This window comes from Empidonax traillii, unplaced genomic scaffold, assembly GCF_003031625.1.
Source record: "Empidonax traillii isolate 1590-97213 ecotype Southwest subspecies unplaced genomic scaffold, ASM303162v1 scaffold1000:size392382, whole genome shotgun sequence".
NCBI lineage: Eukaryota > Metazoa > Chordata > Aves > Passeriformes > Tyrannidae > Empidonax > Empidonax traillii.
This window is the reverse complement of record NW_020956193.1, coordinates 51,945-79,501: the sequence shown is the minus strand read 5'-3', so window position 1 is coordinate 79,501 and position 27,557 is coordinate 51,945. Positions and strand designations below refer to the sequence as shown.

Genomic DNA, 27,557 nt, shown 5'->3' with positions numbered 1-27,557 from the left:
TAACGACAACAAGGCTTCGTGCCAGCAGCTACTGCCCCTTGGGGATGAAGGGCTCCCCCTCCTCCGGCTCCGGCCGGGGCCCCGGGTCGCTCAGGCACCGCAGCATCCGCTGGTTGCTGGGGCTGTCGCCGGTCCCCGGGGTGAAGACATCATCAGTCCCCGGGGAGGAGGGCTCCTTCACCCGCATCACCAGCCCCTCCTCATCCTCCTCGGGCGAGGGTGGGAGGCCGCTGCAGCCCTTGGGCTCCTCGTTCATCAGGTCCACCGACTCGGGGGACTGCGGCGAGGCCGGGTCGATGGTGATGATGGGCAGGTTCTCAGAGTCCGCCTTGGGTTCGTAGGCCAGCGGGTCTGGGGGGGCAGAGAGGGGTCAGGAAGGGAAGGGGGGGGTCTCAGAGACTCCCGGGTGATGCACCCCAGATATTTGGGGCTGAGGTGTTTGGGGCTGGGGGGCCTGGGTTGTCTGTCCGATTTCCGATTCTGCTGTGTAATTCCTCTCCCCGATTTCCACATCCCATCTGGAGCTGCCGGCAGCCCGGCTCCATGAGGAAGGGCAAAGCTGCCCTCTGCTGATGGACCGCAGTCTCTGCAGCCCCGTCACTCCCCGTCACACTGTCCCCCTATCCCCAGAGCAGGAAGGGACACACAGGACAGGAGGAACTGAGGATGGCAAGGCAAGTGCGTGACAGAGGAGCTGGGAGTCCAGACCAACAGGTCTCGGGGCTGAGCACTCCTGGTTCCCTCCTCTACGGAGGGCAGGGAAAGGCATGGACACAGACATGGCTGGAGTGAGCTGAGCCCTGGAGAGACTGGCCAACCCGACTTCCCAGTGGGAATTCTGCTGAGAAGCAAAGTAGGTGCTTCTGCTCAGAACAGCAAACCCACGGGTATGGGATGGGGATGGTCGGGGCTGGAGAGCCCCAGGGAGCCGAGGAGGTGAAGGACAGCACACCCTCCGAATGTTTTGGGTGCCAGCAGTGATGCTTCTGCCACAGCTCCACCCCACCTACCTGAGCCTATGCGAGCCCGGGACATGGTGGGCGAGTCCAGCCTGTGAGCCGGCACCGTCAGGTAGTTGTTCATCTGGAATGGGAACACAGGGACTGTCTCAGTGGAGTGGCCAAGGTACACGGGGAAGGGGAGGCAGGGAACTGACCCCAGGCCGCAGGGATGAGCAAGGAGCAGCAGTGGGATGCACAGGACACGTGCACACATCCTCCCAGCCACGCTGCAGGGAACTGCTCACAGCCTGGGGCGATCAGAGACCCCCAAGGTTTGGGGTCACCCACTGTCACCTGAACCTCAGCCCTCTCCCTGTGCCAGACATTCATGTCCTTCCCAGGCTGGGAAGCCACCCTGTCCCCCTCCCAGCCTGTGGCAGCATCCCAGTTCCAGCATTCCCCTGACACCTTCTGTTCCAGCTGCCGGGCCTTCTGCCTCCGCAGGAGCATCTGGTTCCAGGCCTCCTCGTAGGGGTCGGCCACGAGCGTGTGCCGGTTGTAGGATCGCAACTGGGAAGAGACCCCAAGGAAAGGAGATGTTAAAATCCCACATGGAAAGGGAAGGAAGGTCACAGCCCTGTTTTCCCTGGAGATGGACTAAACAGCCACCAGTGGGCAGAGCAGCTCCAGGCAAGCTGGTGGCTCATCCCTTGTGTGCCACCACGGGATGCCTGATCCTGACCCACCTCGGCCCAGCAAGGGTTTAAAGGCTGGGCTTTTAACCCTGACCAAGCCATCCTTCCCCTCAGAATATCCCAGTGCCACCTCAGGAGGAAAAGCCTCCTGGGGATGGAGAACCAGGCTGGGTACACAAAGGGCAGCAGGGTAGGGACAGTGGGAGTGAAGGGCCTAGCTGAGGGCTTTTGGTGGGCAGTGGTCCTGGCCACCCCCAGCGAGGCAAAGGGGACACACACAGTGCCAGGGGACACCTCACCCTCTGCCTGGTTTTCTGCAGGTTGTTGCGGAGGATTTTCCGGATCTCCTCCTCCTTGTCCTTGGACAGGGCCGGCAGGATACGTTCCACAGGGAGGGACTTGGGGTTGATATTCCTGCGTGGACAGACAGGATTCAGAGTGACACCACGATGGCCACGCATGACCCAAGGGCTGCTTGCCCTGTGGCCACTAGCAGGGAGCACTCAGGATCCCATGGGAAGGTGCCAGTGCTGGGAACTCACTGGATGGAGACGGTGGAGACAGCGGAGGGGATCTTGCCTATGCCCCCACTCTCCACCAGCTCGATGGCCTGTTTCATCTCCATCTTGTGGTAGAAGGCGATGAGCTGGGGCTCCTTGGAGCGCTCCCCTGCGATCAGGCACTTCTTCACATACTTCTTGTTGAAGCGGTTCAGCCTACCCAGGGACACAGGGAAAGAAGGAGCAGCGACATGTCAGACCTCCCCCTGCCCCACCACCTACTCCCTGCTCCCCATCCCAGGCCCAGGATGGCATGTTTAGTGGTGGGCTCAGTTCCCACCAGCGCAGGTCAGGCCAAGCTGCTCTGAACCCCTCCTGAGCCAGACAGACTCCAAAACACCCAGAAGCTGCTCACACCCACTGTGGATGGTCCTGAGCTCCTGCAGGGACCAGCCACCAGCAGCTGCCACCCTGCTGTGGTGAAGGGGCACAGCCCCACTTGGACCCAACCCAGGGCCATAATTCACCACAGGGGGTGTGTGTGTGTGGATGTTACAGCCTAGGGAAAAACCCAGCACGGGGCTGAGAAGCCTTCTGGGGAGTGATTCCAACCCTTCCCCAGCCACCAAACCTCCACACTCACTTGTCCTTCCAGTGGTGATGCCCGTAGTGACCACAGATGTCCTCGATCCCCGTCAGAAGGTGATCCAAGAACTGGAAGAGACACTCCGAGGCGTCAGCAGCTCGGAGGGTTGTTGCCCACCCTCTCCCCACCCCTACACCCACGCTGACACAGAGGGCACTCAGGGGGTGCAAAATCAGGGCTGTGGGTCCAGGATGGGCCTCGGGAGGGCAGGACAGACCTACACAACCAGGCTGCGGCTCTACCAGGCACAGGGGAGAGCTGGGTCGGAGCGGGCACTGGACGACACAGACGGGGGAGAGTCCTCGCTCTGTCCCCCCTTACCTTGGGCACTGATTTAGGGGCAGGTCCTGCTCTGTGAACCCGCCTGGTTACAGCGGTGGAGGTGGCAGAAGCAGAGAGAGCAGAGGGCTAAGGCGGCGACGAGAAGCGCGCGGGGAGGGCCGGCCGGAGCAGCGCGTTACCTGCGTGTGGATCTCTTCGTTGATGGAGCGCTTTGTCTCTTGCTTCTTCTTCACGGCCAGCAGGTCCACCAAGGGCCGGATGGTCATGCCCTAGGGAAGGGGGAGAGGGGGTTAGATCTCTCCCCAAGGCACACTGGTGGGAGCAGGGTGGGTTCGGCACAGCCAAAATCACTGTTGGTGTCACCAGGTAACCTCAGGAGCTTTTTGGGGGGCAGTGACAGGGGCAGGGATGGAGGGTGGGGTTGTGCTCCTCGCTCTCCACGCACGCACAGAGCCACTAAATAACCCCTTTCCCTCTGAAACCACAACCTGAGCGCCACCAACCTGCACGAAAACTGTGAAGAAGATGACGGTGATGATGGCTGTGAGGAACATGTCCCTCATGCCGAAATGTTTGTAGTCCAGGAGGTACCCGAGGGAGAAGGCGATGGCTCCCCGCAGGCCCCCGTAGGCGATGATGAACTGGTCCTTCGGCGTCAGCTTCACAATTCGGAACTTGTTGATGAACCAGGTGAGGACCAGGACACCTGGGGGAGCAGGGCAGGCTCTTGTGTGAGCAGATGGTGAATGATCCCCTCCAGACCCAAAAAGACCCCCTGGTAGCCCAGCCTGCAGTGCAGTGTCACCCTCCCCAGGGTTGTGGGTGCAGGTGGGTGCTGTCCTGCTGCTCATCCCAACATCCCTCACCTGGCCTTTACCCCACCTCCCAAAGCCAACCACGCGCAGGGGTGATGCCCACTGTGGAGCAGCGCCACCCAGTCAACTCCAGTCTCCCCAGCAAGGCAAACCTGGGAATTCCACGATTCTGTGACCCTCCCCAAGGACTTTGCCACCACACTGACAGCTCACCTAACACCCTGGCGATGAGGCAGAAGAGCAGCGTGCTGATGACGAAGGTCCAGTTCCAGTAGTGGTGACCAGCCACGGTGGAGACACCCAGGAAGATGAAGATGAGGGTCTCGCTCACGCTGCTCCACATCTTGAGGAAATACTTGATGGTGGTGTGGGACTTGTGGGAGATGTTGGCTTCCACATAAGGCCTCATGACCACGCCAGAGGCGATGAGCCTGGGGGCAAGGTTGTGGCACTCAGCAGCTGTGGGGACATGGGGACAGCCCCAAACCCTGGCCCTGCAGCAGCATTTTGTGCTCTTACACCAAACCACAAGGACAAAGCTTGTGAGGCACCAGCAATTATTCAAGGCCTCCAGAGAAGGCAATAGGAGGTTTCTTTTTCCCCCTGGTAGGGCAGGAGTGAGCACTGGAGCCAGGCCCTGCCTGCTCCTGTGTACCCAGGAGAATGGGAAACGGGCTGCCAGCGCCCTGGGATCTGTGGAACAACTCAAGAGAGTCACTTCCCTCATCTGCCTCCCTGCTTATCCCACCCCAAACACACCTCTGGGCACGCACTGGCCATGCTGGGCCAGTGGTTACGCCACAGTAAATCCTCCAAACGGCCCTGGGGACAGGAGGGCGTCTCATCCCCCCCATTCCCAACTCACGCCATGATGCCGGAGAGGTGGAAGAGCTCGGCAGAGAGATAGGCCATGTAGCTGTAGAGGAAGACGAAGAGGGGCTCGATGACTCGGATGTGGGAGGTGAAGCGGGACGTGAAGGCGGCGATCACCCCGTAAATGACGCCCACCAAGACGCCGCCCAGGGACACCACGAAGAAGCTGAGGAAGCCGAGGATGATATCGAGGATGGTCACCTGCTCGAAGTTGGCAAACTCCTCAAAGAGGTGGTAGAGGACCTGGCAGGGAGAAGGGAGACAGGGGTTCAAACTGTCCTGCTGGCAAGGGACAACCCCACCTTGGAGGGGACCTGGATGGGGACCTTCCCTGGGAGCCAGGCAGAGTCCCAGAGTGGCACACCTGAGCTGAGGTGTGTCAGTGCTTGGTGACTCTAGGCTGGGTCCTGTGCTGGACCAAACCTCACACCAAAAAAGGCTGGTGGTGCTTTGCTACACAGAACCATAGGGACCGGCCAGCTCCTCGTCCTCTGTGGCTCAGAGGGACACTGGGCCATCAGAGATGTGTCTGGGACAGCTCTGCTCCCCAGCTGTCCCAGGAAGGCCTTGGGTCATGGTCTGAATCAGCCAGAGACAGTTCCTGTTTCCCAGTGGAAAGGTCAGGACGGATCCAGGCTTGGAGACCCTTGACAGATGCACAGAGAGAAAAGCCACCATCTGCTCTGCTCAGCCTGGAGAGGAGCCCAAACCCTTGAGACAGCTTTTGTAGCTGAGGGAAACCTCATAGGAGGAGCCCATCCCCGGCTTCATCACTTTCTCCCCACTCCAGACACTGGAGAGCTGTTAAGGCAGCGTGTCAGGATGGGAAAAGGGATTTAGAGCATCCTGCAGGAACAACAGCACTTGCAAACAGGGAGAGGGTGAGGGGCCAGCTCCTGCCTGCCAGGGCTGGGCCCTGGGACATGGGCAGGGACAGATGTGCCAGCAGAAGGCAAAAGCATTCCCCAGGGATGGGAGCAGGGACACAGATCCTGCAGGCAGCCCCTCTGGTCATAAATGGGGCAGAAGTGGCTGGGAGGAGCCCTGTGGTGGGTCAGCGTGTTCGTCATCAGCAGGAACCTCAGCAGCAGCACAGCAGCACGCTGAGCAGCCAGCTCCAAAATGGACAGCTGGGATATGGGAGAGGAGCCAGGAAAAAGCAGTGGGTTAGAATTAAATTTAGAGGTCAGCTCTGCAGAGAGGAGGAGGTCACGCAGACGGCTGAGCCAGCACCTGGACACTGATGTCCTTTGGAAATGGAGCAGGCCTGGCTCCACCTCCCAAAGGTCCCTGCAAAGCTGCTGCTCAGAAGGGGGCCGAGGGGTGGTCTGGCGGGATGCCAGCCTGGCTGCAGCCCCCGCAGCTCCCTTCTTGCCATGGCTGGTGATGTCCTGCCCTCCCACTTCCCCATGGCTACATCTGGAGGACAGCAAGGGTGAGCACAAGAGAGGAGTCAGAGGGAGTAGCAGCTACATGGCTGTGCTGCCTGACCCAGCACCAGCCCCTCTTGCTTTCCCTGGCAGGGCAGGCACGGGCACTGCAGCAATTCCACCCTGGAGAGCTGATTCCCAGCAAACCAAAGCACCAGGCACAGTGTCCCTGCTCTTCACCAAGAGGCAGCAGCTGGCTGGACCGTGTGCCCTTCGGCCTCCCCAAACCACCAAGTAAACCGCTTCACCTCAACTCACCTCCGCAGTGTTCTGAGCCGCTATATTTAGCTTTGAGCCGCACAGGGTTCGGAGCGAGCGGAGCTGAGCAGCTTGGAACGGCCCTGACAGCAGCTGCCAGCCCCGGTGTCCTGCTGCCACCACCCCAAGGTGCTCCCCCAAACCCAGCCCCTCCGCGCACTCACCACCGTGACGGCGTCGTTGAGCAGCGACTCCCCGAAGACCAGGATGTGGAGCAGCTCGTTGATGTGGATCTCCTCGAACACGGCCAGCACGGCCACGGGGTCCACGGCGGAGATGATGCTGCCGAAGAGCAGGTTGGCCAGGAGGCCGATGTGGTTGAGGCCGGGGCCGCCCAGCTGGCACACGGCGTACATCAGCCCCCCCAGGAAGAAGGCGTTCCAGAGCGTCCCCACCACGGCGAAGATGAGGATGGTGCCCAGGTTCTCGGTGAACTGGCGCAAGGGGAGGAAGTAGCCGGCGTCCAGGATGATGGGCGGGAGGAGGAAGAGGAAGAAGATGTCCGACTTGAGGATGGGGGGCTTCTCGCCCACCCCTTTGATGAGCCCCCCGACCAGAAGGCCCACCACGATGAGCAGGCAGCTCTCGGGGACGATGCTGGACACTGAAGGGATCACGTGGAAGCCTGGAGAGGAGGAGGAGAGAGGAAGACACGTGTTGGCTGTACAAATGGAAGGTGTTGTCTGCAGCAGGACACCCCTGCTGGGGTCAGGGAGCAGCTCCCAGCCCTCCCTGCACTCTTCAGCATCCACTAACTTCGTGTGCCTCAGTTTCCTCTCCTGCCCCAAGAGGGAAACCTTGACACTCTGTCAAGTGGAAACCAGACCCCACACACCCTGGCACTGCTGATCTCAAGCCAGAACATAACAGTAAACACCAGTTCAACAGCCACCCTTGGGACACCCCAGGGTCTCTCTGCAGACCCCCAGGCCCACGACAGCTGCCTGTGGCACAGACAGTTCTCCCCACACAAGCTGTCGCTGGCTCCAGTTCTTCCCATTGCAGCTAATCCCGAGCACACGCAGGCACTGGCATTTCCCACCCTGCCCACCCAGTGCCATTATTCCTGGCATGCCAAGTGCTGGCAGCAGCACAGTGCCCATCCCTGGTGATCCCTGACGCAGGGGAGCTGGTGCTTGGTGGGTTTCAGGATGCAATTCCCCTTCCTGCAGCTTCAGGAGCCCGCTGGGAGGTTTCACATGGCTGGCTGCAGCAGGGACAGGATGAATCCTTGAGGTGCAAGGTAACAGGGAACATGTTTTCCCCTTTTTTAATCACAGCATGACCCCAAATGCTGATCTCTGAGCCAGCCATGACCCGCTGGGATGATATTCCCCCACCAAACACCCCCCAGCCAGGCATCTGCCAGCACACCAATACCCACAGAAGGATTTTGGGTTCCCTGGATCTTCTCCCAGGTTTTATAATTATTATTTTGAAGCGAGGCATATTTGTTCCCTGGCAAGGGAAGCAGCTTAAAATAAGGAACCCTGCCTTGGCATCCCGTGTTCCTCCGTTCTTTCCGGCCGGGCGGCTGTGCCATCTGCACGTCGTTTCACAACACATTAAATCCCATTCCATAACGAGTCACGATCCCGCTGACGATCCAGAGTCCCCCCCGAGCCCCCTCCCCGAGCCTGCAGGGACCACATCTGCGCCACGGTGCCGGCTCATCCCTCCTCCACCTGCGCAGCCAGGCGGGGAAGGCGCCGCATCAATCCGGCTCCGATGGGAAAAGGTGTCGCTTCCACAATCCCTTCCCCAAGGACAGGCGGTGAATCAGCTCCCAGCCAGGGCCACGGGGGCAGGATTAGATCCCAGATTGCCACCTGAGCTGCAGGCACAGGGTGGGTGAGCCCAGAGGATTCATCACGCCTGAGGTCTGGCCGCACCATTCCGGCTGCTCCAATGGGTCCCCGGTGCCGGAGCGATGTGGGAAGGAGCCCGGTGTCCACCTTGGCTCAGTGGTTTTGGGCTCAGGTATGAGGGGAGGCCAGGAGGAGATGGGAACATCCAAACTTTCTCCCGCAGCTCTCCCAAAATCCAGCCACCCGCGTTCAGGGACTTCCCAGCCTGGATGCGGCTCCTGACTCGCCCCCACAGGGTTTTTTCCTCTGTCTTGGATCCCCTGGAGCCCCAAGGCAGCCCTGGCAGGGTGCTCCCTGCGGGAGGGGAGGCAACAATCCCTTTTCCATGCACAGCTCATGCAAACACCGGGAACAACCAACCCTTCCAGCACGCCGGGCAATTGCTGGCTGGAATAAGGCTTAAAGCCACACAAGCAGCGAGAAGCCCACAGCAAATCAGTTTTTGCTTGCTAAGTATGTTCAATCATGAATAAAACACAAACACTGACAATTAAGCATCTCTCACTTCTTCCCCACAGGCCCCAGGATTCCATTAAACTGGAACATTCGTGTGCTGATGGGAATTCAATGGTTTAGAGCCTTTTTGTAGGGTCCTAAAAATACACTCACACGGGCTGCATTTTAATTATGCCTTTGATTTCACTGAATCTCAGCCATTTTTTGCTCCCTGCTTTCTCTGCTTTAGTATTTTTAGAGCGCTCCAGAGCTCATCTGGACCAATCTGTTGGTGGGATCCTGCTGGGATCCTGCTCCGAGTGTTCCAGCATCCCGCTTTGGGGTGGGAGTGACTGATGGGAAGAAAGCCTCTCGCTGTGGGGATGATGCCAGGCCAGGGTGAACTGGTTTGATCCCAGCTCTGTGCCCGAATTTCCCTCCTGGAGGATGAGGAAGGCTGCAGCAGGGTGCTGGGTTATGAGGATGGCCAGCCATGGGCACATCCAGGGGCAGCAGGAAGGGGAATAAGCCTTGGTAATAACTATAATAATAACAGTAATAATAATAATAATGCTTAATACCTTCAGGCTCCTGTTTCTGGCTGATTTGGTAAAGATTATTTGCTGTTCACCTGCACCTACTGAGGGGATTAGGCAGCTGGTCCCTGGCACATCCACCTTTGGAGGATGAACAGGGATGCACAGGAGAGCACATGGAGCAGCTTCACCCATGAAGAAGCACCCACTGCATTTCAAGTCATTTTCCTGAATCCCACCAGCAGGGAATTCCCCTTGAGACCCCATTTCCCTGAGAGCAACCCCCGACCCCCATATCCCCAGCCTGGGGCACGCACAGTCACTCAAGCGACTGTTTTCCTCTGGAAAACAAACTCCATGGGAGCAGCTCCCCTGTGGATCAAACAGCATCAAACAGCACCGAAACTATTAAAAGCGAGACCAGTTGAGTCAACACCAACCCCAAGAGCTTGAGCAAACAAGGAAAAGGAAATCCAGGAGTTAATAGATCCTATTAAAAAAGTTCCTTGCCCACACCACACAGCCCGGCTTCCACATGCCCAGCAAGGCAGCACGGGGATTGCTATTCCTTGGGTTGGGGCAGAGAGGAGATGGGACTGGAATTCCAGTTTAAACCACAGTCTGAACACTTGGAGGACTGGAGGAAACACCCATCCTTCAAGTGAAAGAGATTTTGGGGCAAGGGAAGCTGTCCCAAGGCAATGCTGGCGCTGCAGCTTCTGAAGGTTTCTTGTCTTTCTGTTGGGATCAGCAGATTCACACGGGGCCATTCCTGCCCAAGGAATCGATGGCAACATCAGGAATTTCCCCCCACTAACTTCTCCAACAGGAGGGTTCCCATTTCAGCTGCTAAAGGTTCATCCCCATCCCTCCCAGGGGGAGCTGGGCTGCTTTTCCCAAGGCTCCGGCTGCTGGCGGATGCAGTGCCATGTAAATATTTACTCCTGAGCAACCAGCCAGGGAGAGACTCTGCCCCACGTGTGGTTTTTTCCTTCCTGGGCTGTATCTGGGTTACTGCAGCCCAGGCAGGGGCCGGATGCTGTGCCTGGGGTTATATAAGCTTCATCCAGCAGCGTCTGCTCCCTCAATGCCTAACAACTCCAAACCCACCCTGAGCTGATCTGCTTCCATCCTCAGCCCGGGCAGGAAGAGCCCAGGGGGATGTGGAGGGAAGGGATAGGGAGGGAAGGGTGATGGCACCCAACCTGGACCCAGCATTCCCACCCTGGGGATGTCAGAAGCAGCCAGGTCCCACATGTTTCCTGCCCTACAGCTGAAGCTGAGGTGATCTCCGTGCCCTGAGCTGCTCACAGACATTTGGGAACCCTCTCCCAAGGCCAGAAGGGAATGATTTGCAGCTTCCCAGCACCCCGGCCGCTGCAGTACGGATCCATATGGCACAGGATCCAAGGTCAGGCTTAGTCAGAGCTCTGGCAGCGCTCCCTCCCCTGATTTTAAAGACCTCCCTCAAAGCAGTGCGGAAAGAACATTAGAAGAACACTTTAATCAAACACTTTTCGTGGAGGAAAGGAGGTAAAGCCTTCACGCACTTCCCTGATGCAGGCCAGGTCAGGGAGATGTTGACATCTCCCATTCCAGCTCCCACCACGGGGACATTCCTGGAGTCGGAGCTGTAAGAGGCCCTGCAATTCCCATGGCCCTGAAAAATGCTGGTGTTCAGAGGCAATAAAAAAAGAAAATTAAAAAAAAAACCAAACATATATGTCTTCCTGCAGCAGGAGTCACTGGCGTCAGCCCTGGGGACAAGGGGGTTTGTCCCTGCAGCTGGGGTTGGCATGAGCCATCACATCCCCCTGCAGGTTGAATTAGGGTGGGATTAACGTCCCCTCCTTTCACAGGAGGAGAAGAAATACGAAGGAGGAGGGAAGAAAGCCCACTTGGTTGGTGTTTCAAGCTGGAGCCGGGTAAAGAGGGGGAGGAAGGAGGGAAGGGAGCACGTGGAGCGGCTGGAAGGGCTCGGCACGCGCACGGTTAAGCCGGATGCTCCTGCGGCTTCACCCCGGCTTCCCAAGCACCCACGCACGGGAAGATTGTTTCGGGAAAGCCAGGATGCTTCCAGGATGATGCCTGTTAGCTAAGAAGAGGCCCAAAAACGAGACTGCTTACAAAAACACCCCATCCTCCCAGGCTTCCCAAGTTTACTGGAGCAGCTGCAGGCTCCAGCAGGCAGGAGGAATGACACAATTATTAACCAGGGTTAGGCAGCTCTCCCACCCCCCTAAGATGATTTTTCTCTGGAAGGAGGCAGATGAAGGGTCAGTCTGGGTGAGGGGATGGTGAAGACCCCTGGGTGATGCTCACTGGGGACCCAGGGGTGATTTTTTTGGGGTGCAGGGTGGGAGTGAGTGGCTGAGGAGCTGGAAAAGCCCTGGGAGAAGGCACAGGGTCTGGGAAGGAGGCAGCGAGGGGGAGCAGGCATGCTCAGAAGGGCTGCCCTTCTGAAGGACACTGCAGAGAGCGGGGCTGGAGGAGACACACGTGTCTGAGCAGCACCAGGGCCACTCCAAAGGCCACTTTAACCCTTTAGGACACCGGGCTGGGTGGGCCCTACACAGAGGCAGCAGCCCTGGGTCAATCAGCAATCCCAGCGGGGAGGGATGCAGGCAGGCATGGACACCATCCCATATTCCTGTGTCACATGGGGACCATGGAGAGCCCCCCCATGTGGATACTTTGCTGGCTGAACCCCAAAATCACTGATGTGTCCCCAGCCACGGGGATTCTTCATCCACAAAGTCATTACTCGGGACCATCCCCTTCTTTCTCCAGGGAGAAGAAGCAGCAGGGAAGGAAGGAGAGACAGCTGTTTTGGGGTGGTGGAGGGTCAAGGATGTGGGAATAAGCCCCCAGCAGGGCTAAAGCCCTGTGAGGATAGTGATGAAGCAACAGAGCCCTCGTGGGATGTCTCCCTGGGAGTGTTTCAGCCCCGCTGTGCATCTCCCTTGGAAAAAATGGAGCTGGATCCAGCGGCTCCCTGGAAAGACAGGGAGTGAGGAGCCTGGGGAGGGCATGGAGAGAGCTGCGTGCTCCCAGCACCAGCAGCAGACGAAGCCGGGGAGCCTCGAGGGAGGGGGATGAAAATTGAACTTGCTCGAAAGGAATTAAAGAGCTGCTGATTTACACCTATAAATAGAGCGAGGCCGCGGCTCGTGTCACCCTGCGAGGGGAGGGGGGAAAACCACGGTACTTAAATTACACCCACTGCGTCTCCCAGCGTCACCACACGCCCTGAACTTCCAAGCCCCACGGAGCTCCAGGGTGGATCACTCCAGGAGCTGTCCCACTGGGACGGCACGTGCGGGGGCCCTGACGCGGCTTTGGCTTTGCCAAACCCTCTTCTGCCTCACTGGGGAGCAGGCAGGGGTTTAATGCAGGTCCACATCCCCCTCGGTGTTCTCCTGCAGCTCTTTTTGGGCTGGTTTCAGCAATTTGGGTTGGTTTGGGCAATCTGTAAGAGAAGCACCCAGTGGCTTCAACGTTCAGAACGGAAAAGCGTTGATTTTCCACCCCAAAATGACATTTCCTGGTGAGAAGTTGACTTCTTGTCTTTTGTTTAAAGACACAGGTACAGAAAGTGCTTCTAAGCAAAACAATTTCCTCCAGAACAAACCAAATGTTTCATTCAAGCCTCATTATTTTCTTGTCGCTAATTAAGAAGAAAAGCCAAGAACCAGGAAGGTAATTAATTTATGCTGCTTTTTGTGACTCACTGAGTTAATGCAGATACCACACAGGGGCCACAGAGCCACCCAACCCCCCAAACCTCTCTGTGGGCTCAGCGTGCAAAGCAAAGCACAGGGAGAGAAGGGAAAAGCAACACATCCCTAATTTCGGGGATCACTCCTGCACTCCAGCCATGGGTAGGCAGGGGCTGTAATCAGGATTAGGGTTAAAATCCACGAGCATCCAGCACTGCCCTGCAGCCTCCAGACGTTTTCAGACGTGAGGATGGACTACATCCACATGGAATGCGGGTGGGGAGGGGGATGAAGTCCTGGGCTGGGTCCCTGCAGGGTTTGCCCACCCAAAGTGCCCAGCACAGCCTGGCTGTGATCCCAACCAGCCACCAGAGCTGGATCGCACACAACACCCCCAGAAGTCGTGTTGTCACAGTCAATAACCATTAAGACCCGTTGCTAGTGACGAAGGGACTGTTTTATTTTCTCTTGGTGTGACATTACCACCCCCTTACCCACAGACCTTGCTCAAACAGCTGGGCCCCACCTTGCAGCCACTGAACTGCCCCTTGTTTTCCCTCTCTTTCCCCATAATGCAAACACCCCGGGGGCAAATGGAAACAGTTTCTTGTGATAGGAGCCCAAGAGCCGCCTGGTAGAGCCTGCAGCTCCCTGGATCCCACTTATCCAGCCCCAACGCCTACGTGTGGGAGAAGGTGACCTGGCTGCACCCTGCCTGCTTTGCACAAGATAAGAACAGCGTTGATAGCATCGGGCCAGCCCTGGAGTGACTCAAAAGCCACAGAACAAAAAGCAGACACTGACAGGTACCAGCCTTGCTGCAGCTCAGCCAGGCAGCCACAACCCAGAACCTGCACCAGCCGGGCCCTCGCACACCTCGTGAGGACTCGTGACAAAGGGTTTGGGTTGGATATCAGGAAAAGGTTCTTCCCCCAGAGGGTGGTTGGGCACTGGAACAGGGTCCCCACGGCAGTGGTCACAGCACCAATCCCGACAACAGCCTCAGGGACATGGTGTGACTCTTGGGGATGGGCTAAGAGCTGGACTCAGTGATCCCTGTGGGTCCCTTCCAGCTCAGCATATTCCATGATTCTGTGACTCTCTTGTCAGGAGAGGCTGGCAGGGGGATGCAGCAGGGCTCTGATGTCTAAGTTTCCCAGTGGCACCATCCTCCTGCAGCAGCAGTTCACAGGCAGTTCCCACTGGCAGGCCCCAAATAAATCCTCCAATGGAAGGGGAGAGCAGTGTAGCCACACTGCACTCCAAGGCAGCTGGAGGGAGAAGCTGTGCCTTTCCCAAATCTCACTGTCCCCTAGGGACCTTTGGGGAGCAAAGCCCACACCCCTGAACAGGATAAACACAGAAAAAGCTGCAGCCAGAGCCTTCCTCCTGGATGCTGAGAGCTTCCCATGCTCCCTGCACACACGGGATGGGTGCCAGGGCACCAGCAGGAGCAATGCTGGTGTGGCTCCCTGCAAGGTCAAGGTGCCAAGGACGGTTCAGAGCTGGTCCAGGGGACAAGGATGGGCTGTCTCATGCCTGGAGCCTTTTGGAGAGCAGCTTTTTAGAGCCATTTAATGCATTTTAGCTGCGAGGCCGTGGGGAATGGTGATCATGGGAATGGGTCTGGTGTGCTGGTTTAACAGGTATTATGGCAGGGTATGGAGGGAAGGGTGAGGAGGGGGTACTGATCCCTCTCTCCTGCACCAGCCATTGGCACAGCACAGCTGGGCACCCAGAGGGTGAGGAGCTGAGCCCCAGCACAGGCAGCAACTGCCAGGCAGGGCAAGAGCAAAGCCTCTTCTGGTAACTCAGTGCCTGCAGCAACACCACATAGGAATGTGCCTCTAATCCCATACCAGCCCCAGCAAGCAAAGCCAGGCTCCAGAGGGATGCAGGGAGTGCCAAACTTCACACCCTGGCGAAGCAGCCCCCTCCCAGCCACGGGCATCAGCAGGGGAATACTCAAGGATGGTGATGGCACTACCAGGAAGCTGGGAGGTTGTGGGTTTGGGTTTTGTGTAGGGCTTGATCTGGAGATGCAGAAAGGTCCCCAAAAAGATGAGCAGCCCGGGGAACACGACCAAAGGCGTCACAGCATCCTGCAGCAGCCGGAGTCAGGAGCCGCATGCAGATGAGCCCGGCTCCCTACCTGCCCTGACACCCTCCCAGGAGCAACACGCTCCCCTTGGAAAGGCAAACCTCGTTTTTCCCACCCAGAGCACCCCTGGAAGGTCACAGAGGAGGGGAGGAGGGTGCTGCACCACAGCCAAGCGGGACACAGGTGTGGTGGGACCCCGACAGCAGCGCTGCAGTGCTGCAGAGCAGGAGGGGGATGCAGCGATCCCGGAGAGCTGTGAATCATCCGCAGGCACCCTGGATATCAGCCTGCCAGGATGGGCGGCCCCCCCGCCAGAACCTGCTGTGTACACTCAGGAATAAGCTGTTTACACTGAGAATTCAGTGATAACACGGAGATCTCTCTCTTGGGCACGATCCAGGCTCAGCACCCACTCGCCCCTCTGGCACAAAGCTCCTTCATTTGTTTTTCCCACTTGGCTACTCCCCATTCAAAGGGGTCGTGCCCACCTCTCTTCCCAAACATCCTGGGGCAGCTCAGGGAAGCCCACAAGCCCTTTGCATGATCCAAGGACCGGGCCTTCCCTGCAAACCAGACAGCAAACCTCCATGTGTCGAGCCTGCAGCTTCGCAGACAAGCGCCAAAGAGCCGGCGGCGATTCCTCCCAATTAAACCTCATCGCCCTGACCCAGAAGGTCTGGTCAGCCAGGCGAGCCACAGACAGCCCAAGTGCTCCTAATTCTCCCCCTTCTGACTCTAAAAGATACACTAATTAATTAAGATCAACCCAAACCAAACAGTTGGCTCCGCTGTGCTGTGTGGAGCAGCTTGCAGCGAACTCTAATTGCGGTGCTGGCGTCTATTAGTGGGAGAGGGACTCATCCTGCTTTGTCTGCACTGCTCCAACTTGGGCTTTCACTTGCTTTAGGCTTAGGTTAAGGTTAGGCTTTGGTTTAGGAACAGTTCCAGGCCAGTCAGCACCTCCCCACAGAGGGGAGGGCATCCACCACAAGAGCCACGCTCGGGGTAGTCCCATGTCCAGAAAACCTGCCTAAAACAGGCCGAGAAGTGCCAGGTTGTCACTGCCCTTGCAGGCAGGGCAGGGCAGGAGTGATCCTGCTTCCCTGACTCACCATACCTGATTCAGGTAAGCCCTAAAAGCCCGTTTTTCCCACCACCTACTTCCCACCCGGACACTTGTGTGGCTCCATGCTGCAGCACAGCAGGCATTCCCTGGAATCTCACAGGGAGAAGGTGTCCATACACAACCACAACGTGCCCTGACAGCGATCCACGGACAGAGGCCTTAAGGAGAAACATTTAAACATACTTATTTTTGAGAGCAGGGAGAACCGAGGCAGCAAGAGCAGGTCTTTTAATCTCCTAAGCACTCACAAGAAATTAACAGATCAATTGGGAGTCTTTTACAGGGCTGGTATTAATTTCCTCCCAGCTCTAAAAAGGAAATGAGAGACAAAAGGCATTAAATGGACTTGCCCAAGTGCCCAAGTGAATGGTGTGAGAGCTGGCGTGAGAACCCAGCAGCTCCCAATTTCCAGCCCTATGTTTAGATAATGCTTCTCCTTCACACCAGAAGGAAAGCCAAGGACACTCTGCAAGAAAAGCAGATCTTAAGAAAGACCTAATTGCTGTCAAAGACCGAGAGGCTCAGGGTGCCTTGGACTGTCACCCCATGGCTACAGCCCTTCAAGCAGGGAGAAAAACACAGAGTCAACTGGAGATGCTGCTGGAGCAGCGATGGCTTGGGAGGCTTCAAAGTTGTCCTCCACCTCTCTGCAGCTCCAGAGCCGGCCCATGACAAGATGCTGTGAAATGTTCTCTTCTGAGCTTTGAGAAACCAGTCAGGGTTTGGCACTACGTGCCCAAACCTCCAGTGACTCCGGGTGCTCCGGTAACCCCGATCCCTCCTGACTACATTCCTCTAACTGGCACGTTGCAGAGCCACTCCCAAGCCACAGCCTGAGATTACCAAACCTGTTCAGAGCCTCCAGGCAAGCTCCACACACAGCTTTTCTAGGGTGGAACCCCATGAATCTTTACCAACACATGGCACTCACCCAGCAGGAGCCGGGCACGCAGGCACGGAGGCACACGGGGACAAACTGCCACCCAGATTTCTGCTGCTGCTGCTGCTCCGAGACTCATTTTCACTTTTTCCCACCAGCTCTGGATGGGTGAATCCCACAGCCAAGCCTGCAAGGCTGGGATCTTCCTGGTACAGTTCATTTACCCTGGAAAACTGAGTCTTCTCTAGGGGCAACAGCACGCTCATCTGGGTTCACATCCTTCAAAACTATCAGAACAGCGACAGCAGCTGGACTTGAGCATTTTGGAGAGGTTTAAGGTTTAGAAAAACTTCTCCAGCTCAAGGGAAAGGGCTCAGCAGCTAAACATAACTCACTCTCACCAGCCACGCTCTTCTCAGACTCCCTCAGCTGCCGCAAGGCGCTGGATGCCGCGAATAGCTGGGTTAGGAGGGGTCAGCGCCGGGGGATTTCTAGAATAAAATCCTCCCAGTTAACATCTGCACAGTGCAAAGGGAGCCTTCACGCTGTTTGATGCAGGTGGTGAACGCTTTGGAGCAGAAGGGACTCAAGCTGATGTGAGGAGACAGCGCCTGGTCACCCAAAATAAGGGTCTGAGCTGGACACCCAAATTAAGGCCCCAGTCGTTCTCCCAGCTCCTTGCCCTCAACCACATTTAATTCCCAGCTCCTGCTGGCCCTCGAAGCCTTGGGGAGAGTTCAAGTTGAGCCAGCACGAGGTGACCACGGACAAACTCCGCAGGCAGAGCGATGCCAATCAGCCTTTCCCAGGAAGGGCAGATTTCCTACCGGGAACACGGGCAGGAAAGACAAACAAAAGCTTTTCAGGAAACAACCTGCTGGTCTCCACTCGGACGGGAGGGGGGAGGTAATTGCAATTAGCACTGATTACTACCGGGCTTTGCAAGCCCAGACAAAGTGACACCACTCTCAGCACACGCCACTGGTGAGTCCAGAGCCAACTGAGCACTCGGCCACCGTCACCTCTTCCTCGGCTTTCGTCAGGAGCTGCCAGCACACACAGATCCCACCCTGGTGAGAGACCCTGGGGGCTGGAGAGCCTTCCCTGTCAGACACCATTCCAGCCTTCCAGCACTGTTCCCAGCCAGGATGCTATTTCACACCCAGCCGAGCTCCTGGGAGCAGATGCTCTTCCCTCCACATAGCAATTCAGACAGGAGAGGAGCTGTACCCTGCAAAACACACCCCCAGGGACCAAGGCTGCTGTGGGAAAAGCATTCCCAAGGGAAACTGAGGCACTCACAGGGCTAGATGCACCAGCTCTTCTCTTTAAAGGCCTCTGTGTGCTTAAATCTGTGCTTAAATCTGGCATGTCTGCTGCTAAATCTCCAGCAGTAGGATGGGAAACTGCCTTGTCTCCAAATCCGTCATTAGGATTTAGCATGTCGTGACTCCAGAATGCAGAATAATTCCAGGCAGTGGAAAAAAAAAAATGCTGCCAAAGAGTGTGTGCCTCTGCAAATATGTGTCTGATGAAGAGAGGGGAATTATTTCCCCAGCAGCACCCTCTGTTAAGTGGAATTTAAGTGGAGTCCCTCGAGGTCGATTATATTGCGACTTTCTGGAGACAAAGCCCATGGAGGGTGTGATGTTTATGAGTCACTCCTGGGAAACCCAAGGAAACACACATGTTCTCCTCTAATGGCAAAAAGTACTTTGTATTCTCCAACTTTCTGCTCACAACATCACCCCAACTTCAAAGCAGCCTTGGGTCAGTCCTGCCCTTGTCACGCAGCTCTCCCGGGAAGGAACCCAAAGCCACGGGGTGATGGGGCCACCAAATTTTTGTACCATTGAAGGTGACAAACCATCAGATTTATTCCCACTGCTCTGCTCTGAGCAAGGCTCAATCTTTGATCTTGCCACTTTCTGTCAAACACACAGCAAACAAGTGTGTGCACGCCCATCTGCAGAGCTTTTAATTTCGTTTCTTCCTTCCCAAGCAGAAACACACGTGTTCTCCCGCCCGAGGAAAGAGCAGAAGAACAAAACGTGACAAGATAGCCATCCCTCAATTAACACACAGCTGGAAGGTGTTGGAAGATCAGAGAGATAAGTGAGATATCAAGCACCACGCAGAATAGATGGTGATGGTAGCTTGCCTAAGGAAGTGCATCAGCCAGCACCGTGAAGCGAGAGGATCAACCATCAATACTTGGTTTGACTCAAACCATCTCCTGCTCCTCTGCTGTTCTCTTTGAAGTCGCCTGGCCCTAATTTCAAAACACTGAGGATGTTATCAAACCTACACCAGCAGCTTTGAGCCCCAAAACAGGGGAGAAGGAAGTGCTGCTGAGCCAGGCAGCCCAGCAAAGCCAGAGTGGGGATGAGGTGTTACCCAGCTCCGGCTCTGCTCCACAAGGCTGTGTTTTCACGGAGTATTCCAGGAGGATTTCGGTTTTTATTTCAACAAATTGGGCCTTGGGGATGCAAAAGAGAAGGAAAAAAAATAAAAGAAATCAAATGTTTACAAGGCAGCTGCAGTAATTCATCCTCATTATTGCTTTTCCTCTGTTGGTACCCACAGCTCCAGCAAAGGACAAATTTCCTGCACGACCCTAGGATAAGGCTCTACAGTCCCCATCACCTCTGCAGTCTACAGCCAGAATACAAGACTTGCAGGAGGGAAAAGGGAAAGGATTATGTAAATGAAGTATTTATTTGCAAGCCTAATGAGTGTCTGGTTTATCCAAGTGCTACAGAGATGTCTGTCTCTCTTCTGCAGAAGAGGGGCTACAGTCCCTCAGTGCCACAGGACTGTTGTCACCCAAAGAATGACTCTCTGCCCTCCACCACCACCTGCTTTCCCCTTCTCCCATGTGTAATTCTCAAACCTCAAGGGACTCTAATTAGCTACATTAATTGCAGACAAAAGACTTGTTCTCCACCACACTAATTCCCAAGGGAACCCCAGCACCTCTGGGTATTGTGGTTGGGTGCCTGGACCATTTGGGAGGGAGGACAGGAACCAAACAGGCCAAATATTGGCACGTTCTGTTCTTACCCCACAAACCACCCCCAGGCCTCCCGGAGCTCTCAGGGGAGGGAGAACTTCATGGCATCTCCCTGAAAGCCAGGCCAGCACCAATCTGGGCTCTGGCTGCTGGGGGACTCTCAATTCGACACCCAGATCCCAAATTCCACCTGCAGCCTGTGTGGGCAGCCAGCCCAGCCCAGCCCTGACCCCTGGCACCAGGTCTCCAAGCCTTCCCTGATAAATGGGATGAAACAAAAGCTTTAGTTCCTGAGGGCCTCGAGGTCCAGAAGCTGCCACAGGCGACAGAGTCCCTGCAGGGAGCAAAGCCAGGGCTGCAAACGGAGTGCAACTCTGCCTTAATGGATATTAGGGCTCACCAGGGAGGGATGGGCTGTGATTACAGACCTGTTCTGCTTTTCCCACTCCATCACCATCCCCGTCTTTCACAGCAGGAACCTTTCAGTCTTCCAGCCCTAATTAAACTAATGGTTTTCTCAGATCCATGAAGGGAACGGTTTGGATGGTTTTTAGCTCAAACACCAGCAATGGGCAGAGCAGGGAGGAAAAAATAAACACCATGGCTGTTCTTTCTGAGATGGCAAAGCAGGGAGAAAGGGAGCTGGAGCATGTGTTTGGATCATTCCCCAATAAGGAAGTGGGAATGCAACAAGTCTGCATTGGAAGAGGCTGTTTAAATTCATTATCATGACAATTTACACTTCTGTGGCACCAGCTGCATCAGTATTCCAAAATCCTTTCCGAACAGTTATTCACCAAGCCCCAATACCCTGGAACAGCCACCAGCTCCCCAGTACAAGCAGGGAAGCGACTGAGGTGATCCCAGCCCACACACCACCACGGTATCTGCAGACAACATGTGATAAGACAGGTTTTAAGACAAACATTTCCCTCTGGCTCAGTGAGGGAATCCACATCAACCAGTCCCAGGATCCAGCGGGAACAGCCCTTCCCACCAGCCTTGCTTTGCCAGTGGCCATCCCAGAGAAGCACAGCCCTGCCTGGCTCCCAGGAGAAGCCAGCCCTGGGGTGGCAGAAGGGTGACACAGATAACCCCTGTCGTGCTCATCCCACGTCACACACACACATGTATTTCCGTCACGGGTCAAAGCACTTCTTGGAATGTTCCTTTGCTGTCCCCTTTCCCAGCCTTGCAGGTGGCACCAACAGCGATGTCCCCACGCTGGTAGCTTTGCTCGGGGGTGTTTTTGCTGTGTCTGGTCTCATGATCCGGTTCCTACATCCTGTGCCACCGCCACAACAGGTTTCCTACTCTGCTTATCATCCCTCACCCAAAAAAAAACTCCTCAAGTTCCTCAACTGTGAGACCTCGGGGTGGCCCCTCCGAAAGCCCCGGTTTCAGAGGATGGCTGTGGGCCGCTAAAAACATTTTGAAAAGCACCCAAGTGCTTTAGCACCCAAGTGTTTTAGCACCCAGATGCTGCTGCCAGCCAGCAGCTGTCAGCTTCCAAAAACACTCCTCTGGCAATTTTGAAACTGTCCCTTCTCCTCCGTGCTCAGGAGCCACCCCACCATGGCTTGAGCTTCCGTGAGGCTCCACCACCCCACGTGCACCCATCGTGTTCTGCTCTCTTCTTTTCCCAGCTCCTATCACCCGCCTGCAGGCACCAGGAACTTCCTTAATCTTGTTCCTCCCCAGACAGCAGCGATGGGGGGGCAGTTGGAACCGGACAACGGCGACTGGTGCCACTGTACTGAGCACCAGAGCTGTGCTGGCACAGGGGGCCAAGAGGTGACACCAAGTCACCCCCAGAGCAGCAGCGTGTCCCCACGTGCCCACGGCTCCGCAATGAGCACCGATTCCATCCCTGGCTCGCTTTACACCAGCCCTACAATCACGCACTGGGGATGTCTCTGGATGGTGCTGGCGGCTGCCAGACGATCTGGAGGGGAGAGGGAACACCCCAGACACACAGCAAAGCTGAGTGCTGTGAAGGGGGAAGAAGAGAGAGAGAGAGAGAGAGAGAGCGAGCAATGACTCAGTGATTGCTACAGGCTCCAAACCCGAGCGGCAGCGTGCACGTCTGGCGCATCAGCGAGCCGAGGAGCTCAGCTGTGAAGTCGTGCCCTGCAGGGACCCTCCGCTGCAGTCACCAGCGTGGACACGCAGGGAATCCAGTCCCCATGTGCTGGCTCTGGCTCTAGAAGAGCTGGACTTCATTTCGCCCTCACAGGGCTGTGTATCAGTGGCTGGAAGGGGGTTGATAACACCCTGGTGTTTTGGCTACTGCTCAGCATCAAGGCTGCCTCCAGCGTTCCCCCCTCACCAGCAGGCTGGGGGTGGGCATGATCCTGGGAGGGACTGCCAGGACAGCTGCCCCAAACTGACCAAAGGGACACTCCATACCACATAAAAGCCCAGAGAAAGGAGGAAGTTGGGTGGATATTTGTTATTATGACATTTGCCTTCCGGAGCAGCCACTATGCATGTACTGAAGCCCTACTTCCTGGGAAGGGGCTGGACATCGCCTGCTGATGGGAAGTAGAGAATAAATCTTTTGTTTCCCTTTGTTTCTGCACACGACCTTTGCTTTTGCTTTATTAAACTGCCTGTATCTTGACCCCTTAGGTTTTTTTCCATCCTAGGTTCTCCCGTCCCATCCTGCTGATGAGGGGAGTGATCGAGTGGCATGGTGGGCACTTGGGGTCACAGAATCCCAGAATGGTTTGGGTTGGAAGGGACCTTCAAAGACCATCTAGCCCCACCCCCTGCCGTGGGCAGGGACACCTTCCACTAGCCCAGGTTGCTCCAAACCCCATCCAACCAGGCCTTGAACACCTCCAGGGATGGGGCAGCCACAGCTTCTCTGGCACAGCAACCTGTGCCTCCCCACCATTACAGTAAATTATTTATTTTTTATATCTAATCTCAACCTTCCCTTTTCTACTTTAAAACCACTACCCCTCGTCCTGTGCCAAAAGGGCCCTGGACTGAAGTCTCTCTCCATCTTGCAGTCAGGAAGATGGACTCCCAGAGAAAAGAAGTAGAGGCTTCTTTCACCCAACTTTCAGGTCCTAATGGAAAATGACTGCTGTGCTTTCTGGCTTTAGAAGGAAGGGCCTGAGATGTGCTTTGGAGACACAGTAGCCCCAGCTCTTCTCCAAGGTGAGTAAGAGCTGGTGGTCCACCATAAAGCTCTGCCCACCAGGCCCCAGCAGAGCCAGCAAAGGGACTGCTGCCCACACTGTTATTTACACTCCTGACTCACTCCTTCCCTTTCCCCTGAAACAGAAAAGTATTTACAGTCAAACTTGAATTCCCCTGAACGTCTCCAGGAGCCAAGTGAGCCGAAAGGTCAGTCCTCAGAGTCAGGAAACCAGGTCCTCGTGCTAAGAACCCCCACCAGCCCTTCCCAACCACTCCATGGGCATGGGGGGAAGGAACCCGTACAATATCCCTACAAAACCTTGGATACAGGGCACAGAGGGCTTCTGCTTGGGATGTTGCTGACCTGCAGCAATGCAACAGGTTGAGACAACAAGCCTCAGCCACAAAGGTTTCTCCTGGCAAAGTCAAGTCACCACCAGATGTGGTCTGCACAGGGTTGTAGCTGCCCCTCACCCCCTCTTCTCCTACACAGTCTTAAAATACCACGTGATTGTTAAGTAAAGCAGCCAGCACCAGCCTTCCCCTTCTCTACTGGGATTAACAAAGCAGAACCAGCCCACGCCTGCAGGACACGCTGGGGTGACAAGTCCCTCTGTCCCCTGTCAGGTGGGGAACCCGCCAGGAACCGACATCCTCTGAGGCACTTTACAAAAATGATATGAAGAGTGAAAGGGCTCAACTCACACCTTGGATTCCCCAAACAAACCTAAAGTTTGGGCTGCTGGAGAGAGGATAAATCACCTGAAACGGACAATACCTGGATGTACTTAAGCCTTAATATGTGTCTGAAGTGTCAAGAGGAGCAAGGGGGGGACTAAACAACAGGACAAAGGTCAGGTTGCATCTCCTGGCCCAGGGAAGAGCCCTGTAAACTCTTCTGAGCCTACATGGTCACCCTGCACTGTGCCAGGGGATAACACCCCAAAGCCATTCAGAGGGTTGGAGACTCTCAATTTTGTAGCAACAACACGGCTCAGTCACCAGTTCCAACCCAGCAAAGAGGGCCCCAGAGCTGGGGAAGGGAAGTCAGGAGGTGCCCAGCTGTCACACACAGCCCACGCTGCAGGAATTCCCCTTCTCAGAGCAAAGATGTTTGCCCCTGGCACCTCAGAATTTTGCAGGGTCACCCTGATGCACCAATAAACTCACACTGGCAGGATGGGGGGAAGGAGGAAGCACTGCAAATTCCTCTTCTGCTTATCACCCCCCTTCCCCTCTACACAGAACCTGGATGCTCCAAACCCTGTCGTGTTTATTAGGGAAGCCTGGAGATGCTTGTGGCTCATCCTATCATCCCAGTTTGTACTGCACAGCAGTGTCGGTTGTGTAAGAGTTATTCCTGTGTGGAAAAAAGCCTCTTTTGCTGCTCCTGAACAACATCCTGTGATCCGTGGTGAGATAGACAAGGCTGGGATTTGGACAGGGAGCAGCAGCTCACAAGTGGAGGGAGCTGTACCAGCAATTTGGGAACTACACGCCAAGACAACATGAACAAGCCACGCTATCCCCATCCAAACCACGGAGAGGAGGTCAAGGAAAAGGATGTCCCAGGACTGCCCTGCTGCCACAGCCCCTCTCAGAGATGCAGGTAAGCTAAGGTGTGGATTTTGGCATAATCAGCATCCCTGGAGCTCTGCAGAGCACCTTCCATCCCCAAGGACCCCCGCCAAACCTGCAGCCTCTCCTAAAATACACCCCTTAAACGCGCACAATTGCATAATGTTCATAACACCCAAGAACTCGCCGACAGAAATAACTTTTCCTGCAGCACAAACCAGCCCCAACTGCAGGCAAGGACGGCAGGAACAGCTTCCCCCGGGGCCGATGACGATGGAGGGTGCCCACGGGAGGATGTCCCCGCGTCCCCCACCTCGGACGACCCCCGGGAGCCGCTTCCCGATGCCCATTCTGGTGTTTTCCAGCGGCGGTTTCCCCAACGCACACCCCGAGCAGGCAGGGCCGCAGGCCATTAGCCCCTCCTTTCTCCACCAGCTTCCGCACACAGATACTCCTGATTTCATCACTCTTTGCTCTCCGAGGCAGGAGCGCTGAGAGCGCAGTGCAACGGCCCCGCACAGCTCGCTCAACGCGCGCCGGGGGAGCCCTGGGAAAGGAGGTTTCACGGCTGAGATCCCCCCCCGTGGAGAGGCACCCTTCCAGCTGAACGTGCTTGGAAATCACTCTGGGCAAAGCCAGGAAGGGATAAACCTCCGTGAATCCAACGCCCTGCCCTGACTGCCTGTCTCCCAGACAAGCCTCCGGGTCTGAAGTGTTTGCACTCCTGCGCCCACACGTAAATGAAACACCCAGGAGGGGTTGTGAAAATGGGGGTTTACCTGCCTACTCACGCTCACACCAAGCTGGGAAGGGGATGGGATATTTTTAGGAATACGGATCTGAGCTCCTGGGGGTCTCTTGGACCCCTCCAGACCAGGACAGTGCACAGTTTACAAGAGGTACCAGCTTAAAAAAAAAGCTCCCAAAGCAAGATTTATCTCGGCAAGCTGGACTGCTCTGTAAGCACAAGCCCTGCCCTGAGTGTTATTTAAACCACTGACGGTAATTGAGGAGCAAAATTTAAAAAACAACAACAACAGCAACAAAACCAAACCAAATCATCCCCCTCACCAGCTCCAGGCAAACATTTCACCTGCCCTCTTGGCTTTATCAGCACGGGCAGGACCGGGGCCAGCTCAGCCCCTGCACTGCCAGGGGTGCGGAGCAGTTACATCACGTCGCTGGTCTGGGGTAATTCCATTGATACGGATCCAGCTGCAGAAGTTTGGAAAACACTTTGTCAACAACACCCTCGCCCCGGCAGGCTGATGCTTTCCCGAGAGCAGGTGACTTTTCCAGCCCTGCCGCCCGTTATCCCTACTGCGGGAATCCTCCGGACGCTTTGCAGCAGAGGCAGCTGCCCACCCCGGATCGCTGCGGAGGGGGAGGAAGGGGAGGCTGAAGCACCGGGAGATTTTTAAGTGACTTCTCCAAGGTTACAAAAGGCGTCTGTGGTTGAGAGAGGAAGAGAACAACCTGGACGCTCCCTCCCTGAGTGTCAAAGCAAACCTGGTCCAAGTAGGGGATGGTTGGGGGTCAGGGAGCACCTTCAGCCCCGCTCCTGGGCAGGGAGATGAGCAAGTCTGTGGGAGCAGAGGGGCTGTGGTGCTGCTGCCTGCCAGGCCCAGGGCAGAGACCCAAGGTCGTGGGCAGAGGGGTGCCCACCCCAGCCCAGCGGGCCTGGAGGGGGTGTATAGGATGTGTAGGAGAATTTACCCTGGGATGTTTGGGTAGTCGCACCCTGAGATGGTCAGAAGGGTCTCTCCTTGGGATGCTCACAGGGGTCACTCCTTGGGATGCTCAGGGATGTCTGTCCTGTTCAGCTGGGAGGTCCCACTCTGGAATGCTTGAGGGCCCATCCTTGGGATGCTCAGGGGGGTCTCTCTCCTTGGGATGCTCAGGGAGTCTCTCCTTGGGATGCTTGGGGGTGCCTGTCCCATTTTGCTGGGGGGTCCCACCCTGGGATGCCCAGGGGGTCCCTCCTTGGGACACCTGGGGGGGTGACAGCTCCATTTGGCTGGGGGGTCCCGCTCTGTGATACTCGGGAGGGGGAAATCCCTCCTTCAGACACTCGAGGCCCTGCTCCACGACACCGGGGGTCCCTCCCCAGCCGCCTTCCCCATGACACCCCCCCCCACCCACACACACACACGCCGCCGCCCACCTACCCAGCTTCATGAGGCAGGCCAGGAGGATCCACAGGGAGATCTCGAAGGGGATGCGGACGTGCGTGTAGTCGATGCCCAGCACGGGGAAGGGCTTGCGGGGCTTGGCGTGCCCCTCTCCCGAGCCGTTGGCCGGCTGCTCCTTGAGGGGGTGGATCACCTCGGGGGCCGCGGGGGGCGCGGGGGTGAAGCCCCCGATCTCCCCGGCGGGCAGCGGGGCGGGCTGGCCCGGCGAGGGCTCGGAGGTCACCATGGGGTTGGCCTGCAAGCCCTGCCTGGGCAGCAGCGGCCCCAGCAGCAGCAGCGCCCAGGGCAGGGCGCGCAGGGCCGCGGCGCCCATGGCGGCGGGCTCGAGGGGCTCTGAGGGGCGCTGGGGGGGGGCGGCCGCGGCTCGGGGCTGGGGCCGCCCGGGGCTGGGGCCGCCCCGCCGGTACCGGAGCGCAGCTCGGGGCGGCCGCGGCGCCGGGGCTCGGCCCAGCGAGCGGGGCGGGCGGGGCGGGCGGGAGGCGGTGGGGGCGGCGCCGGCGGCGGCGGAGGGAGGGAGGG

At 56.7% G+C, this 27,557-nt stretch overlaps 1 protein-coding gene across 1 annotated transcript; it reads right to left on the bottom strand.

The window, feature by feature from the left end:
- On the bottom strand, window positions 1–27,351 carry SLC9A1 (solute carrier family 9 member A1). Its single transcript, XM_027903912.1, has 12 exons — window positions 27,015–27,351; window positions 6,605–7,065; window positions 4,745–4,995; window positions 4,093–4,310; window positions 3,568–3,770; window positions 3,244–3,333; window positions 2,780–2,850; window positions 2,179–2,352; window positions 1,936–2,050; window positions 1,410–1,511; window positions 1,011–1,083; window positions 1–351 (listed from the first exon to the last, which is right to left on the bottom strand). Exons 1-12 carry the CDS (start codon window positions 27,349–27,351, stop codon window positions 29–31), a joined length of 2,418 nt encoding a protein of 805 aa, XP_027759713.1. The 3' UTR covers window positions 1–28.
- Window positions 27,352–27,557: the final 206 nt, after the last annotated feature.

Excerpts from the sequence above, each read along its gene's own strand:
- SLC9A1 (XM_027903912.1), bottom strand. The coding sequence starts at position 27,351 with ATGGGCGCCGCGGCCCTGCGCGCCCTGCCCTGGGCGCTGCTGCTGCTG. Across the intron at positions 4,311-4,744 it reads CACCTCTCCGGCATCATGGC|GCTCATCGCCTCTGGCGTGG; the intron begins GTGAGTTGGGAA and ends CCTTGCCCCCAG. Across the intron at positions 1,084-1,409 it reads CCCGGCAGCTGGAACAGAAG|ATGAACAACTACCTGACGGT; the intron begins GTGTCAGGGGAA and ends TTCCCATTCCAG.